The sequence below is a fragment of the Gobius niger genome, assembly GCF_951799975.1.
Source record: "Gobius niger genome assembly, chromosome: 20".
NCBI lineage: Eukaryota > Metazoa > Chordata > Actinopteri > Gobiiformes > Gobiidae > Gobius > Gobius niger.
Genome location: NC_136871.1, coordinates 20,083,842 through 20,099,372, shown reverse-complemented (window position 1 = coordinate 20,099,372; position 15,531 = coordinate 20,083,842). Strand labels below are relative to the sequence as shown.

The window sequence follows — 15,531 nt, the reverse complement described above, 5'->3', positions numbered from 1 at the left end:
TATCAAAAAACGAAGGCTAAAAGCTAAACAGTAAAGGTGGCATATAAGTCAGTGGAGAAAATATAAGGTTCTGCTGGCCCAACGCTGTATTTTTTATTCTACATTTATAGCTAAAAATGTGCAACACTTAGAGACCTGTGCTGGGCTGCCTTGACATCTCTTTTCTGAGAAATGTTATGTTATATAAATATTATATTATTCACCTCTGATGTGCAAACACCCACAATAAGGCTAGTTCATTCCATAGACTGGTCAAAAATAAAACATTCAAAACAGACAGACACCTTTGCAGGAGACCACATTTCATATAAATGATCAAATGTGGAAGACACTCTCTGCCTGGCTGCTGCGTGCTGATTCTATAACCAACGAGGCCCATGCTGCTGATAGTGTGGCATACCAGACTTTGACTGTAACTAATGGGATCCACTAGATTTAAAACTGTTACGCCTGTTCTATTTCAGTATGTTATTCCAAGTTTATTACTCAGGATTTCAAGCAGTACCAAGTAAATTGTTTATCTTCATAAATCCTTTTCCCTCTGGGGGTAATACAAGTGTTAATGGGTTGATCATCTCCCCCTGGTGTCTCTGGCCAGAAAACCACAATTGCAACTTCCCTGCCACCGGGTCGGTGTCACCAAAACACACTAATGGAATCACAAGGAAGATGCTAACAGGCTAACAGGCAGAGCTAACTGCGGGCTAGCGCCACTTAAACAGTATTTACAGCCAAGTTTGAGTGAAAAAAAAAAAAGGTTATTATTGTGTAACTGGATGTACAAAATCCCTCTCTCCCTTTGTCTTTTCTGTCAGCGTAGTATTTACTCTCGCAGACAGTTAATGAGTAAAAAAACGGAACATGCTACGACACCTGCAGTGGCGCTTATGGCCTCTAGGGGCATGAGAACAGATGTGTTTCTCACCTTTGACCAGCAGGTGTGATTTCTTCCGAGCATAATGCATTTAGGAAAAGCAATTAAAGCCTTTAATTGAATTATTTTGGGCACTATGTGACAACAAATGTAAAGTGAGTCTTGTATGGCATAAAGGGAGAAAATCCATTCACATTGATGATTGATATCTAAAAACACTACTTTGGTTTATGCCAGGCTGATTTGTTTGTTGTAGTAATGATCTTCATATTTCTATTGGGCGGTCGACATATGATTGATTAGTATTAAGCCCTAACTAACTTGAGATTATAGTCTCAAGAGATAGGTCATGTACAGCTGTATCCTTCTCGTTTCTGATGGCCATACATACAACCAGGAAAAAAAAGTGTGAAGTCAAACTCACAATAATGAATCCTATGCCAGTCTGCAGTGTGTTTGGCTCCATAAGACCCACAGACTCCAGCCGAGGATTTGAAAGCAATCTGTAGAGATTCATGCTGGCTCCCTCTATGATAATATTTACTGCTATTGGGCCATGCATACAAATGCAAACTGAACCGAGCATGGAAAATATGCAGCAGGGATTCCACACCACATCAACATGATCATATGCCAAAACAATATACTGCAGCATCTGAGCACACTGAGATCATTTAGAAGTGTCATAGACTTGATCCGTCAAAACAATGAGATAAAATAAAAAAAAAGGATAGAATTGCTTGGTGTTGCCGTTGAACATCACAAAAATGAACAAGACCAAGACCTTTGGGGAGAATTAAATCGTTTCAAACTTTCATTCGTACTGTGAATGCCATGTGTATGATTGGTTCCTAGCTATCCTTGGATCTCCGGTGCAGCAGACAGAGCATTTTGTGCTGTTTCTGAATGACGCAGAGGCTCCTAGTTCAATGTTAGGAGAGGTATCCTTGAGGAGCCCCATGGGTTGTTTATTTTTGCCTCAATTATCACCCCCAGCTTTAGCTCAGAGAAACATCTATAATTCATCTGCTTGCATTCATTACACGTCTTTTCACAATTCACTGAGATTTAAGCCTGAGATATTCCGTTGAAAAATTCTATCCGGAAATCTTAAAGGTACTGGTCGGGGGGTTACATGATTTATTCATAGCTAATTATCTTGACAAAATTATCAGGTATAAAAGAAAGAACAGAGGTTGCAAGGAGATGTTTGGAGTAAAATAATATCCTGCCTTTGATTGTAAAATTGGGTGCTTTGTTATGAAACTTTTCTACCTGCAAGTGCCTTTTGCCAAAGCAAGAAAGGAAAGAACGTCATTATATTTCGACTAGCTATTATGGATATGAATAGTACCCCCAGCTCCCGATCTGCATTTAAAATATTCACCCAGTCCTCCAAGCACAATAGTGGGACTGGGCATCAACCTGACTTACTTATCCGCCACCTGAGATACTGCTGCTTGTGATGACGGCGCGGTATCACCCATTATGCCTGATGATCAAGGAGGAGATTGAGAGCGCGAACGAGAGCGGAGCGGGAGAATCACGGCGGACACTTCGCCACAATCCCCCCGATGGTCACTCCAGATGCGAGGACGAGGCCGCGAGGCAAACACTTGAGCCTCACGGCAGTGTGATAGCCGGGCCGAAATCGTGGATGAAAGCTCGGAATTCGGCCGCTATCTTTTGGAGGAGCTCTCCCCAGTGTGTGCATTCTGGGCAAGGCGGGCCCCCTCACATCTTGAATAAGTACAGGACACGCACGGAACAGCCCACTCTGGTGCATCATCCATCAAACTCTGCCACCACCCCCCCTCCTCCACCCCGCAAACAAGGCTCTCCCCATGCAGTCTCTGGGGTGTGTTGACTTACAACCAACTATAGATGCTTTAACTCTAATTAACCTTCATTCAAAGCTATGGAATTACTGAGACGTGGGTTTGTTGTGTATTTTCAGCACTGCGATATTGTCGATGACAGCAACACTACTGCATAGTCATATATTTCATTAAGGAATTACCTTAATTTGACACAATAGGTGCTCACCATACACAAGGCAAGCACTGTCTATATCCATTCTTTACTTTAGCAGTGGATAGTGAGTTTTTTTTTATGATGATGATGATGCTTTTAATGATGTTGTTCTTGAGCTTGTACTTGAGTCTTATAGAAAATACGTTAGGGCATAGTCCTCACATTTGTTTTCGTGCGGTGCTGTTTTTTGGCCTCGACTTTCAGATGCCGTTAGTGCCTTGTGTTTATAAACCCGGGTCTAAATATACACCGCGCTTGATTAAAGTTAGGCATCCACTCTCAAAGCGAATCCCGCTTTTATGGGATGAGGAGGTAATTAGTCCCACAACTCCTCGGTGCACCTCAGGTTGTAAATATTAGGCCTTGGAGACGGGGTATCCAAAGCGAAGGTTCGAGCAAAGTATTTGTGAGACTACGTGACAGGATGCTTAAGCGCGGGGCTATTAAGACATTCTTTATATGAAAGGGAGGGTGGACCAGCGGTCATCAGATACACATAACAACAACCTTATGTGTCCAGGACAGTGTGTGCCGACTTCCCCCAAGGTTAGACAGAGCTCTCCGGAGACAAATAACCTCCCCTTGTATAATCTTAGGGATGAGGCATAGGAACGACTTTGGGTTATAACAAATAATGACCCCATCTCCACTATGGGAAAAAGAGCTATTGATTTTGCTCCTCGACCAAAAAGACGGAAAAAAAAATATGACCACAGCTTTTCAGCAATGGAGATGTCCGATTCTGTGGGGGAGAAATGTGTCTCTTTTTATCATAGGTGCTGACTTTATTGCTGGATTATAAAAATCTTATGCATTGCATTGTAATGATAGCTGAGTGGAGAAATCCAGTGATAACATGCTAGCCTTCGTTTCAATGTTAGATATTCACAGTCGCTTGACCTTTTTTTTTTTTAAACATACTTTAATTCTACAATCTGTATAGACACACTGTATCTACTGCAGGTGTGACAAACATACATACATGCGAGATGATCCGGCCCATGCCTTGTAGAGCATAAATTCCAGAGTATGTAAAAAAAAAAAAAAAAAAGTCTCTAGCCCATTCCTGTATGGAGTTATGATTGTAAAGATTGTAAAGTGCAATACAAGTGTAAACCGTTCTTATTAATGAAGCTACAGTCAAGTTGGGGCTTTGACCAAATCACAGCTTATTATTATTCATTTATTTGAAAAATGTTCTCTATTATATGCAGCCCGCGACCCACCGAGGGAGCTGAATTTTGGCCCGCGACCCAAAATGAGTTTCACACCCCTGATCTACTGGTTTCGTATGGGCCGATCAAAGAACTAAGTAACTTGTTTACCTCAATAAATCCTTTTCGTAGTCCCTCTGTGGGGTAATGCAAGTGTTGATGGGATGATTGGGGGGGTCTTTCATCTCCCCCTGGTGTCTCAGGCCAGAAAAGCACAATTGCAACTTTCCTGCCTCCGGGTTGGAGGTGCAATACACACTAATGAAATCACGAAGAAGAAGCTAACAGGCTAACGCGCAAAGCTAACTGCGGGCTAGCGCCACTTAAACAGTATTTACAGCCAAGTTTGAGTAAAAAAGTATCTCCGTTGTGTAATTGGATGTACAATATCCCTCTCTCCCTTTGTCTTTTCTATTAGCGTAGTATTTACTCTCATAGACAATTAATGAGTAAAAAAATGCAACATGCTACGACACCTATGAGTATGAGTAAGAGTGATTACATTAATGGAGATGAGGGGCAGGTAAACATTTCTTGATTGTGGAATACTAACAGACCCAGCAATAATTCTTTTCCACCGTGATAGTGATTGATTATTCATAGTTTACTTAGAGAGCTAAAACTAATAGCCTATTAGCTAATTAAATGTAGCCACAGATATATATTAAAAAATGTTGTCAGTGATAACGGAATACTAATAGTTTTAATTCATGGTCTAAACATATTACATCGTCTTTCTTGTATGTGTCTAGTTCATTAGAGTTGTTTCATTATATGTATTTCAAATTAACTCAAAATTGGATCCCTCAATGTTAATAGCTCCTTTTTCTTGACAACAGACGGACTACATTGTTATTCAGCTGAGCAGCAATCCAGTGAAATTGAAAGAGAATGGCAGCAGGTCAAATGGGCAAACTGGAGACTGTCATTTTGCCTACCCACCGCAACGCATCTTGTTCAACGAATTCTCTTCAGGCTAAAGCTGAGATTGATTCGACAGGGCACTCGATCGACTAACAAGACTTCATCCATCGCGGACCTCTCCCCTCTCACTCTTCAGATGTTGGTTTTGATAACAATCAGGTAGCTCGTTATAACCGAATATACGGCACAACAATAAAAATGCATGGAGCAAGAGAAGACAATAGCGTGTGGGCTCATGAGGGCAAAGGGAAAAAAATAGCTCACACTGAACATGGTGAAATGGCCCAGTTTGTAGAGCTACATATTGTTGCTCATGCTCCACGTTATTAAGATAAAAGCTGAGCAGTGCATTTGTCAAGGGGGATCCAATGTACATCCACAAACAAACCATAATCTAATTAGTGCTATATTTTAAGTTCATAGCCAGTAACCATGATTTTATTTCTCCCCCCTTTGCATTCATTATTGCTGAAGTGGTCATAATTATAATACTGAACACGCCCGAAGGCTTGTAAAAGTCAACATATGCTTAGGCCGTGGGCAAGGAGCAAAGACTCTCAAAGTTTGCAGACAGTGAAGGACAGTTTTAGAGGTAACGCAGTTCAAGGTTTAGTCTCTCTCAACTGGATGATTGAATTTCTTGGCGGGGGATTCATTAAAATGATAATTCCTATTTATGAAGCCCTTTAAAAAATTTAAATACTCTTCATGTACTGTTTCCTATTAATTAACTTTTTTCCCCCTTTCTCATTTCAGTCTTTCTTCCCCCCTTCTTCTGTGCTTTGCTTCCGACTGAACTTGACACACTAATAGGTTATGAATATTTCTGTCTCAGTTTAGACAGCAATTAGCCACCATGCCAGAGGCCTTTCTTATTCTCTAGTCGAGCGGTAATTTTAGAGCCATTTGAGCGAAGAACTTTCCACATTACTATGAAGCTAACTCTATTTACATAGATTTTGGAAATAGACATTTGATAAAATAGAAGTAAGTGTTTTTTCATTCGAATCTAAATTCTATTGATTGTTCATCACTACCATTTCATTTACAACACATATTCTGGTTGGGACAGTGCATGTTGATGAACGCCATGTGGGTTAATTGCCTCTGTTGTCCATCACTCGCACTCAGAAACAAACTCTCATTTGTCCTGGACCATTGTACATGTGTTTAGTATCAACTGATTTTAAATAATAGGATGCCGTTTCAAAGTGCTGCAGATAAAAAAAAATTAACAAAAAAGAAACAATCTCAGTTAAGCTCCACCAGGAAAACCAAATTAGTGAAACTTATACATGCTTCTGAGACTATGAGACTTACTATATAAAACAGGCCATTGAGGTTATTCTGCCATGGTGTAGCATCAAAATACTTGAAGCTTTCTGTCGCACAGAAAAACAACAACAGTATGTGTACAAGGTAAAGCATGCAACTGACAAAACAGCTTATAGCCAAGTGATACTGAGATAGGTAGTTATTGTTATGCAGACTCTGTCTCTCGCCGATGTTCCTTCGAACATTTTCGCTTTTGCTAATTAGCCGTTTGACCACAAGGGTAACAGCACGCCTTAGCTGCTGGAACTGATACATCAGACACAAGTGAAGCGGCTGTCATCAGGGAGACATCAATGAGATGGCTGCAGCTCACACAAATAACAGCCACAAAAGCTTGTCTATGCTCGTGCAACAATAGCAGTGAAGAAAGGGTATGTTGATATAAATGGTTATTAAAATAGATTTCTTAAAGACTGCATGCGTAATACAAGCTTTTGGGGCGACAGTGGTGTAGATAGTTGAGCAGGTCGTCTTGCGAAGGGACAGCCGGTGGTACGAATCCCGCAGGTGCACACTGTTGTTGTGTCCTTGGGCAAGACACTTCACCCACCTTGCCTCCAGTGCCTGACACTGGCATATGAATGAATGTGAATGGGTGGTTGGTTCCTTAATGTAAAGCACTTTGAGTACCTAATGGAGGTAGAAAGATGCTATATAAATGTGACCATTTACCATTTTACTACTGTATTTGGAACAATAAAACCAGTAGTTAATTTCAGCAATGATGCTGGAACTGTAGTTGCAGCTAAAAGACACAGTTTACATCCTGTTTGATTCAGCTCGTTACAAAGAGGTTTTCAGATTTTCTTTAAAGGCAGACACAAGTGAAGGCTGTCTAGTCTTGAGTGTGTGCTGAGGTGACACCACATGACACGGCATTGGATCTAAGAGCATTGCATTTGACGGATGGCTTACAGAACACATCTCACCCAATCCTCTGTTTACTGTGCTGTACTTTTTACAGCAATGACCATGGAAATCATGTCAATCAAAATCATCATGATGTATATCTCGAGATGTATTTTTACAATTGTATTGCCATGACCGTACCCAGGAACAATCTGACTGCCTCATCACCCCTTATTAGGCAAAGTAGCATGCAACATATGCTTGTGCAATGCAGCACACTCACTCCTTGTTGCAAGCTAAAAATAACTGTGCACTATCAGGGGTAAAGCATCATCCCCGCAGGACCACATCAAACTGGAGAAGTCGCACTTTGCAGAGTGATCATGAGGGTTGGGTGTCCTGCCCCAAGGCTTGCACCACTGTCTCTGTCTGCAGTGCCTCTCTGCCTTTGAAGCCAGCATTGGTCCAGGTGACAGCGTATAGAGGCAGCCCCAGTAAAAGCGTCTCATTAGCAGTGATATGTGGCGGTACTTACACATGACGGTGAGGAAAACATTCCCCGATGCCAGCACGACTTTCTCCCTCGTCGCCCTGTCGTAAATGCCCACATGACATTCATAAGGCCCGTTGTCCGAGATCCGAACCTCCGGCAGTCTGCAAGGAAAAAGGTAAGAGGGGTAAGAAAACACAGCAATTTGATTTAATATGAAAAAGAAAATCCTGGTCTAAATTCCACAAATAAAAAAACAGACCATGCATGAGCTTTATGGAATCTACCACAGATTTCACTGCAAAAAAGGGAATCATTTGGTTTTGAAATGTAGACTGTGGTGTGGCGATGCGGTATTATCCAAAAAAGAGATATGTCAATCTTTTTGACAAAATAAACAGAAATGATTGTTTTTCAATCAATAGGAAATAAAGGATTTGGTGTGCGTCGCGGCAGAGGAGTAAACACTCCTCAATGTTTTTCTTTACTTTTATTCATTTGGAGCCAGTTCGCAGCGTTGCCCATAGGGTGTTAGGAATACATGGTGACCTTTGGTATTTTCATTTTGTGATATTATACACTGACAATAAATGTGAGTCTGCGTAAACCCTACAATGATTAAACCACTGATGTATTTTACCACAATAACAACCTTTATGACCGAGCGTTGATGATTTGTGCCACACAAAACTCCCCTGATGTCCTTGGGAGTGTCCGCTTAAGTAGCACTATTCCCAACATTATGGAGCAAACTGTTGTACTTCTTGGCTCAGAGACAATAGTCGACATTTGGGTTGATCGGAGAAAAGCAGGTGACCATTTGCTAAAAGTACAATCTGTATTCATCTCTCAGCTGGTGTGTCAACAGTGATTATCAGACGGAGGCGCCACCAGCCACATTTAGCCTATGTAATTTATTCTACAAAAACAGCAACTCTTATATCCTTGCCACCTGTGTGATGGGAAATACATAGGGATGCACCGGTCCGATTCTGGTATCGGATATCGGAGCCGATACTGAAAAAAATACGATATTGGGTACCGGCTTCAAATATCCGATACTAAACCGATACCAGTTTTGGCTTTCATCGCCATAAAAACATACCTTTACCACCGAAATCGAAGTGAATATGGGCATGCTGTACATCATTGGAAAGCTAAGAACCAGGAGAATCCAATAAAAAAAGTATTAATTTCATGCTCGGCAAACGCATTTCATGCTCGGCAAAGTGCAAAATGCCGCAGTTAGAATCAATATGCTAAAGCTAGCGTTAGCATGCTAATGCTAACAAAAACGAATCCAGGCTGGAACAGAAACTAACATAGAAATACCTAAAGTAGCCTATAAAATCGACCACTGCTGAAGCCAAGTTTTGTATAGGCTATGTTTATATTTTGTATGTGTATTTTAGTTTAAGAAATAACTGATCAAACATATTTGTGTTTATCAGATCACTTTAATGTGCGTTGTTTATATTAATGTAACCTAAAGTCTGTCATATACCCAAGGATAGCTTGTGTAGAAAAGTCCAGTTAAATGTTTATCCAAGAGTTTATCAATAGATATAATTAATATTATATCAAAAATAATACCGAATTAATCCACAACATCATATCACAATAAAATATGACTTCATTAATCTTAAAATTAAGAAAAGAGTCAACAAATTTTTCACTCAGAGAAAGAGACTTTTGTGGTCTCGGTGAATATCGGGTATCGCAGATACTCAAAACCCAGAATCGGTATCATAAAAGCTGGATCAGTGCATCACTAGAAATACGAATCGAACATCGCTGTCCTTTTCTCATGGAAAGTTAACATAAAAATCGTTTCTATATGCAATTCTTTGTCTGCGGTCACTTCAGGTTCACAGGTGTGGCTGTAACACTAAAGCCACCTGTCAACACAGTGTCTGAACATGTTTGCTGTTCTGGTGCTTGTTGTTTTTGTACCAACACATTGCAGGCCTACGCTTTCACTATGTCAATATCTGTTCTCACTTCCACATTCAACCTCCTTCCTCCTTCAACTCCTGCCTCTTCTTTTTGCAAAATAAAGAGAACGTAGCCTATTAAACAGTGAAGCTTTTAGACACACAGTAAACAGCAGACTAAAAAGTGTGATGTAGTTTCGTATCAGATCGTTAAATTGGTTTAGACACATCCCGATACAATACCCTGAAAAAACAGCATTAATGTTGGCACAGGATCCCGTCACATATCAAACCTGAAAAAACCCTGAACTAACCAGTTCAAGTGTTTGAAAAAGCTGTGTCTATAAAAGCTAGCGGGCACCTGGAGATATAAAGGCTTGTGTCTACCAGCGCTTCCTCGAGGGATCAGTGTAACACATGGCTTTTTTCTCTGTAGCTGCTGAAATGGTGAGCCGAGCCCTGTGAGTTTCTCTGTGAGGGGAGGTAATTGGCTTTGTCTTGGGTGCCGTCATAATAGGAAATGCTGATGTAGCCTATTGCTTTGTTTTTACAAACTAAGCCGTGTTATCCACCATCCTGACTGCTGTATTCATGAGTTCCAGGCAACACAAGGGGGGGAAAAAAGAGACTGAGACGAAGAGATAAGATAATACCGGGATATGCTGTGAGCAGAAGGAGGTAAGGGAGCTGAATGTAAAGAGTGCTTATATTGGCAGCCAGAAATAGATGTCCCAATTAGACAGGGTTGTTATTTTTGCTCAAGAAAAGTGTTTTGTGGCCAGGTATTTAGCACTTTACTGAGATGTCTTTCAGTAAATAGGTTGTGAGAGTGATTTTCAAAACAGAGAACAGTTCAAACTTGCTCATTTACCTATAGGGATGTAAAACTTCAGCTGAATGATTCTATCCCTGTAGCTAGCAGTGAGGTTGGATAATGAGAGAATAATATTATATACGAGTCTGAGAACACATTTTCTAATGATTTATTCTTCAAAGTTTAGAATTTTTTGAATAATATATGCTGGCAAACACTGCTGGAAGCAAAATAAAAAATAAAACACTTCTTACTACATAGGTAAATAAATATGCTCAGGCTTTGAGGGTGCTTTTTTTTCTGTCAGTAAGGGGTCCCCAGTCAAATACAATTCTTATTCAATACACTGGCCTATATACAGATTTGTTGGTAAATATTAGGGCTGCATGGGGTTGGAATATTCCCAATAAATTTCCGCACATTTTCTGGAAACGTTCAATGGAAACATTAGATCATAAAATGTGGGAATTTGATCCTCAACTTTCCTAAACCTAAATTCGGCTAAATTTTCTTGCTAGTAGAAGTAGTGGGAGAAACAGCACAGTTTTATATAATGATTTTGTTTTATCTCACTGTCATTGGTTAAATTCACTTGTCACTAAGACGCTGACCAATAGGAGGAGGGTGGGACGCTTATGTCTGAGCACAAATATGCATTAAACAGAAGATGGATACAAACATGGACTGAGTCTATTCCGTACCTTTTAGCCCTTTTTTGTAATGGCCACACACCGAAAACACTGGCCTCTTCAAACCCCCGGTGGCAGACATTACAAACATTATTTTCTTAGAAACTTTTCCCTATAGTGATAGATATTTCAGCGTATATTAAATCAGAATCTTATGCTGCAGTTTATATGTTTGTATGTATAAATATATATAAATATATATATAAATATATATATATAAATATATATATTTATTCCAAGTAATACATTTCCATGAAAATTCCCTGAATTTTGTGACCCAAGAAAACATATCCACATACACTACGTGTGTTTGTGTCTTTAGTCCACACTATAAGTGAGATTTCCAAGACCCGGCACACAGAGATGAAACATGGTGGTGAATCCAATGGGCCCCATTCTGTTTTGTCTTTATATGTTGCCGCTGGGGTTCATTGTAGCCAAATATAATTTAACATTTCACTGCTATGCAGATGATCTGCAAATTTATTTGCAGAAGTTATTCCTTCATATAAAACTGCCAAATGTCCTCCATCTAAGTGCGGACAACTCCACCCTTTTGTAGTTTGTTGTCTTCTGACTTCAAATCAACTATGGGAAAAACCTTGCCGTTGTTTTATGGATTTTGACAACTCTTTTATATTTGATGAATAGATTGACAGCGTGGTCAGAGCAAGTTTTTGTCCCTTGCGTCTTTTAACTAAAGTAAAGCCTTTTTTTAAGCAGCACAGACCTTGAGAAAACTTTCCACGGTTTTATCAGATCAAAAATAGACTACTGGAATGCCCTTTATATTGAAGTTTAGTCTCGTCTCTGTCGTCTCCTAATTGGTGCAAAATGCTGCAGTCGTCGGCACATCACCCCGGCCCTATTTTCTTTGCATTGGCTTCCATTTCTTTTGGAGTTGATTTTAAAATCTTATGGTTTGTTTTTAAAGCCCTCAATGGCCATGTCCCTCTCTACCTTCCTGAACTCCTGCATGTTCTTTCCTTGAGATTGTCAGATCAGCTTCTGCTGGAAGTTGTCATAACCAAGTCTAAACACTGGCGTGATCGAACGGAGGAACCCCGCCTAAGGACTGGACGTTCTGCGAATCTGCGATCTTGGCCCGTCTGCTGAGGGACTCCCATCAACCCTGGGTCTTAATAGCCTGTCCGTCCATGGGAGTGTATCTCTCCTTCTTTGGTTCTCCCCAAGGTTTTTCTTTCTCCCATTGGATCTTTGAGTTTTTCCTCGCTGTGCTGGAGGGGAACCTACACGCTGCGTCATCACCTGCTGCTGACACTTATTTGGACGTTATGTTTGGCTGAATACTTCATTTTCCAGAACTTTACATTGTCTTATTTACTGTTCTGTTTTATTGCCTTAATGCTTGGTGCAGCCCCATGAGGCTACTCCTGTTGTGATATTGGGCTATACAAAACCATTGATTAGTTAATTGATTGATCGGGCCTTTTCGGTTCCTGGACCCAGTTTCTGGAATAAACTGCCCCCTGAAATGCACAACATCCCTGACTTTGGCCTTTTCAACTCTATGCTTAATATGTTTTTATTAAGGCTGCCTTTTAACACACAAAAACACAGTGACATTTTACTTAACTGCATTCTTTTTGTATTTCGTTGTATTCCTAATTGTTTTTACTTCAATTTGCCTTGCCTTACTGTATAGCTCTTTGGTCACCCTGAGTGTTGTAAAGGGCTCTTTATATAAACATTGATTGATTGATTGATTTTTAGTCATAAGACAGTGGATTTCTTACGTAACAAAGCAAATAAAGAAAGGTCAATAAATATTGAAAATAGGCTATTGTAGGAGTGCAGTATACAGCTCAGCAGCATCGGATCAATTCTGCACAGAAGTTGCATTTGATAGAAAGAATGACATAACATTATGAGTAGGCTTCTCTCCTCTCCTGCCTCACAAGAAACGCACCTGACTTTACAAAGACTGAATATAGAATCATCTCAAAGCTCTTCCCCGAAATCTCGACTACTCTCCCACTGCCACTACTTCGACTATAAACCGCAAGAGCCGGAGGAGCTGTGTGCATAATCAGCCATATTTGTGGAATAAAATGCATGACAGCAAAATGACAAGGATAAGGCAGGATTTCTTTGAGCGCCACAAGAGGTATGATTAGCTTTGTGTTGGCTGCTTACATTACAGTAACTGCTGATGAAGCTAATCTCTCGCTTCTTTATTCACAAAGCACCTTTTCCTGTTTGATGTAAAAATCCATAGATGAATTTTACACTATGTGTGGCATGTGACTGCTGTATTAATTTGAGGAAATCGGGTTATTTGGTTGTTAGCATTAGCATAGTGGAATAATGTGTAAAAGGGGGAGTATAGAAGGCACCACTTAAGAACAAGTTTGAATTCAGTTCAGTTTCCTGAATTGCATTTTAAATCCCTAGTATACTGTTTTCTAGCTTGACAATGCATTATGCTCACTGCAGGTTTCATGACAGATTTATATTCATGAGACATAAATGGATTGACTTCAAGCCAGGACATTTTCAGATACAATGGACCACCAATATAACCACTAGTAAAAATGGGTGAAAAAAGATTAGGAACCACTGGTTACATGATATTTTGAGGACAATAAATCATTAGACCAGTGCTGTGCTTAAAGGTCTCTATACAAATACTATATAGCAGAGGTTCTCAACTGGTGGGTTGGGACCCAAAAGTGGGTCGCGAAACCGTTTTCAGAAGGTCAGGATGCTTACTTTAATGTGTCAATGTGTCAGAAAAGACATTACATTCCAATATTTAAGTCTAAGTCGTATTTGGGTCATGGCGTGTCATCCCGGGGCGATTGTGGGTCCCGACTCCATAACAGTTGAGAACCACTGATGTAGAGTGTGTGAGCTGCTCAGTGCCAAACCAGCGTCAGCTCCAGAACTGAGAGTGTATCGGAGGCACAGAGAGGCCAAGACTGACACATGGGAAGAGGGCCCCCAGACAACAGAACAGGACCTGCATCATGACACTTCCTCACAGGTCACAAGCTGCATAGCACAATATTGAGAGAAAAAACATAGATTTACACACACTTTGTCAAACAATTGTGATGACAACATTACACACAACAAGACAGCTCTGATAAGTTTTAACCTCTCCAGCACCTATAAACCGCTTTTATAGCTGAGTTTACACACAATATTGTTTTTTTTTCTATATTCTGAATTGGGCCTTCTGAACGTCATAGAAGAATTCACGGTTTCATGATTCATTCTATCAGTCCTTCTTAACCGTCTCTCATACTACAAAACACAGCAGAGAAGCACCCGCATAGAAACATGGAATGTCCTTTGAACATTGTCTCAAGTATCCTCCAGCAATGTCAACACCTTTTACACTTTTCCCCTTTAATGTGCTGAGTTGTTATATAGCAATGCTTGGATGATGATGGACTCTGACATAGCAGTGACTTAGGCAAAGGACATGAGGGCACTGGCTGGGGTGATGGAGCACTCCTCTGACCTCACCTTCTGGTTGGGCACTTGACTGGTATGTGGAGAGCCGGCCACATTCCCTTTTGCTCAGAAATGCTCTTGACATGTACTGAATGCTTTGACTCGGATACCCTTATACAGCAATACATGGAGAACGCAGGTCATGCAGTGGTTTAGGACAACATAAAGACAAAGCAAAGTGTACAGCATATTGACAATCTACTTGTGTTGCTATCATAGTCCCTTACTTCAGATATGTACAATTTGTGTATAAATTATTGGTAAAAAGGTTTTCACAAGCTCCATTCCCAGCGTCCCTACACTGTTTGACAGGAAAGTTCAGAATTGATTTTGGAAGTTTACGTCTTAATTATAAAGCCCTGGTTGGCCTTGTCCCTCCCTACATATGCTCACCCCCTATGTTCCCTACGCCCTGCCACCTCTGGTCAGCTCCCTCTCCCAGTGCCTTTCCGAGCCCCCAAACTGTGGAACTTCTTACCTGAAGAGGTTAAAGCCTCTTTAGTCTACTACTAATGTCTTGTACATGTTTACATTTTTAGCACAATTTGCCCCATTCGACTAGTCTGGCAGTCTTTATTCAATTTTATTTTTTACAGTAGTTATAGTGTCTATAACATGACACATCTATCATTCGTCTCTTAATGACTAATCTGTGCATTGGCACTTTTCTGTATAGTTACAGCTGCTTCCTTTCTTTGGGAAGATTACCGCTAATAGCTGCCACCACTCGACAAGACCGAGTATCTGAAATACACTGTATCAAAATCACTAATGAAGTCTTCCATTTTGGAAGGAGAGTGAGATGAAACATCACTGCTGCGCTGCAGTGATGTTAAAATGTCTATCTTGAAAAGGACACAATTACAATTATTGCTACAAAAGTAGCAATAC

At 40.4% G+C, this 15,531-nt stretch overlaps 1 protein-coding gene across 2 annotated transcripts in view; it reads right to left on the bottom strand.

Moving 5' to 3' along the window:
- The window catches only part of igsf21a (immunoglobin superfamily, member 21a), a 177,768-nt gene that overhangs the window by 47,490 nt on the left and 114,747 nt on the right, over positions 1 to 15,531 (bottom strand). For both annotated transcript variants that reach the window (XM_079579111.1, XM_079579112.1), the window contains exon 4: positions 7,766 to 7,884. In XM_079579111.1, the coding sequence (XP_079435237.1) occupies positions 7,766 to 7,884 (119 nt within the window). The remainder of the gene's footprint in view (positions 1 to 7,765; positions 7,885 to 15,531) is intronic.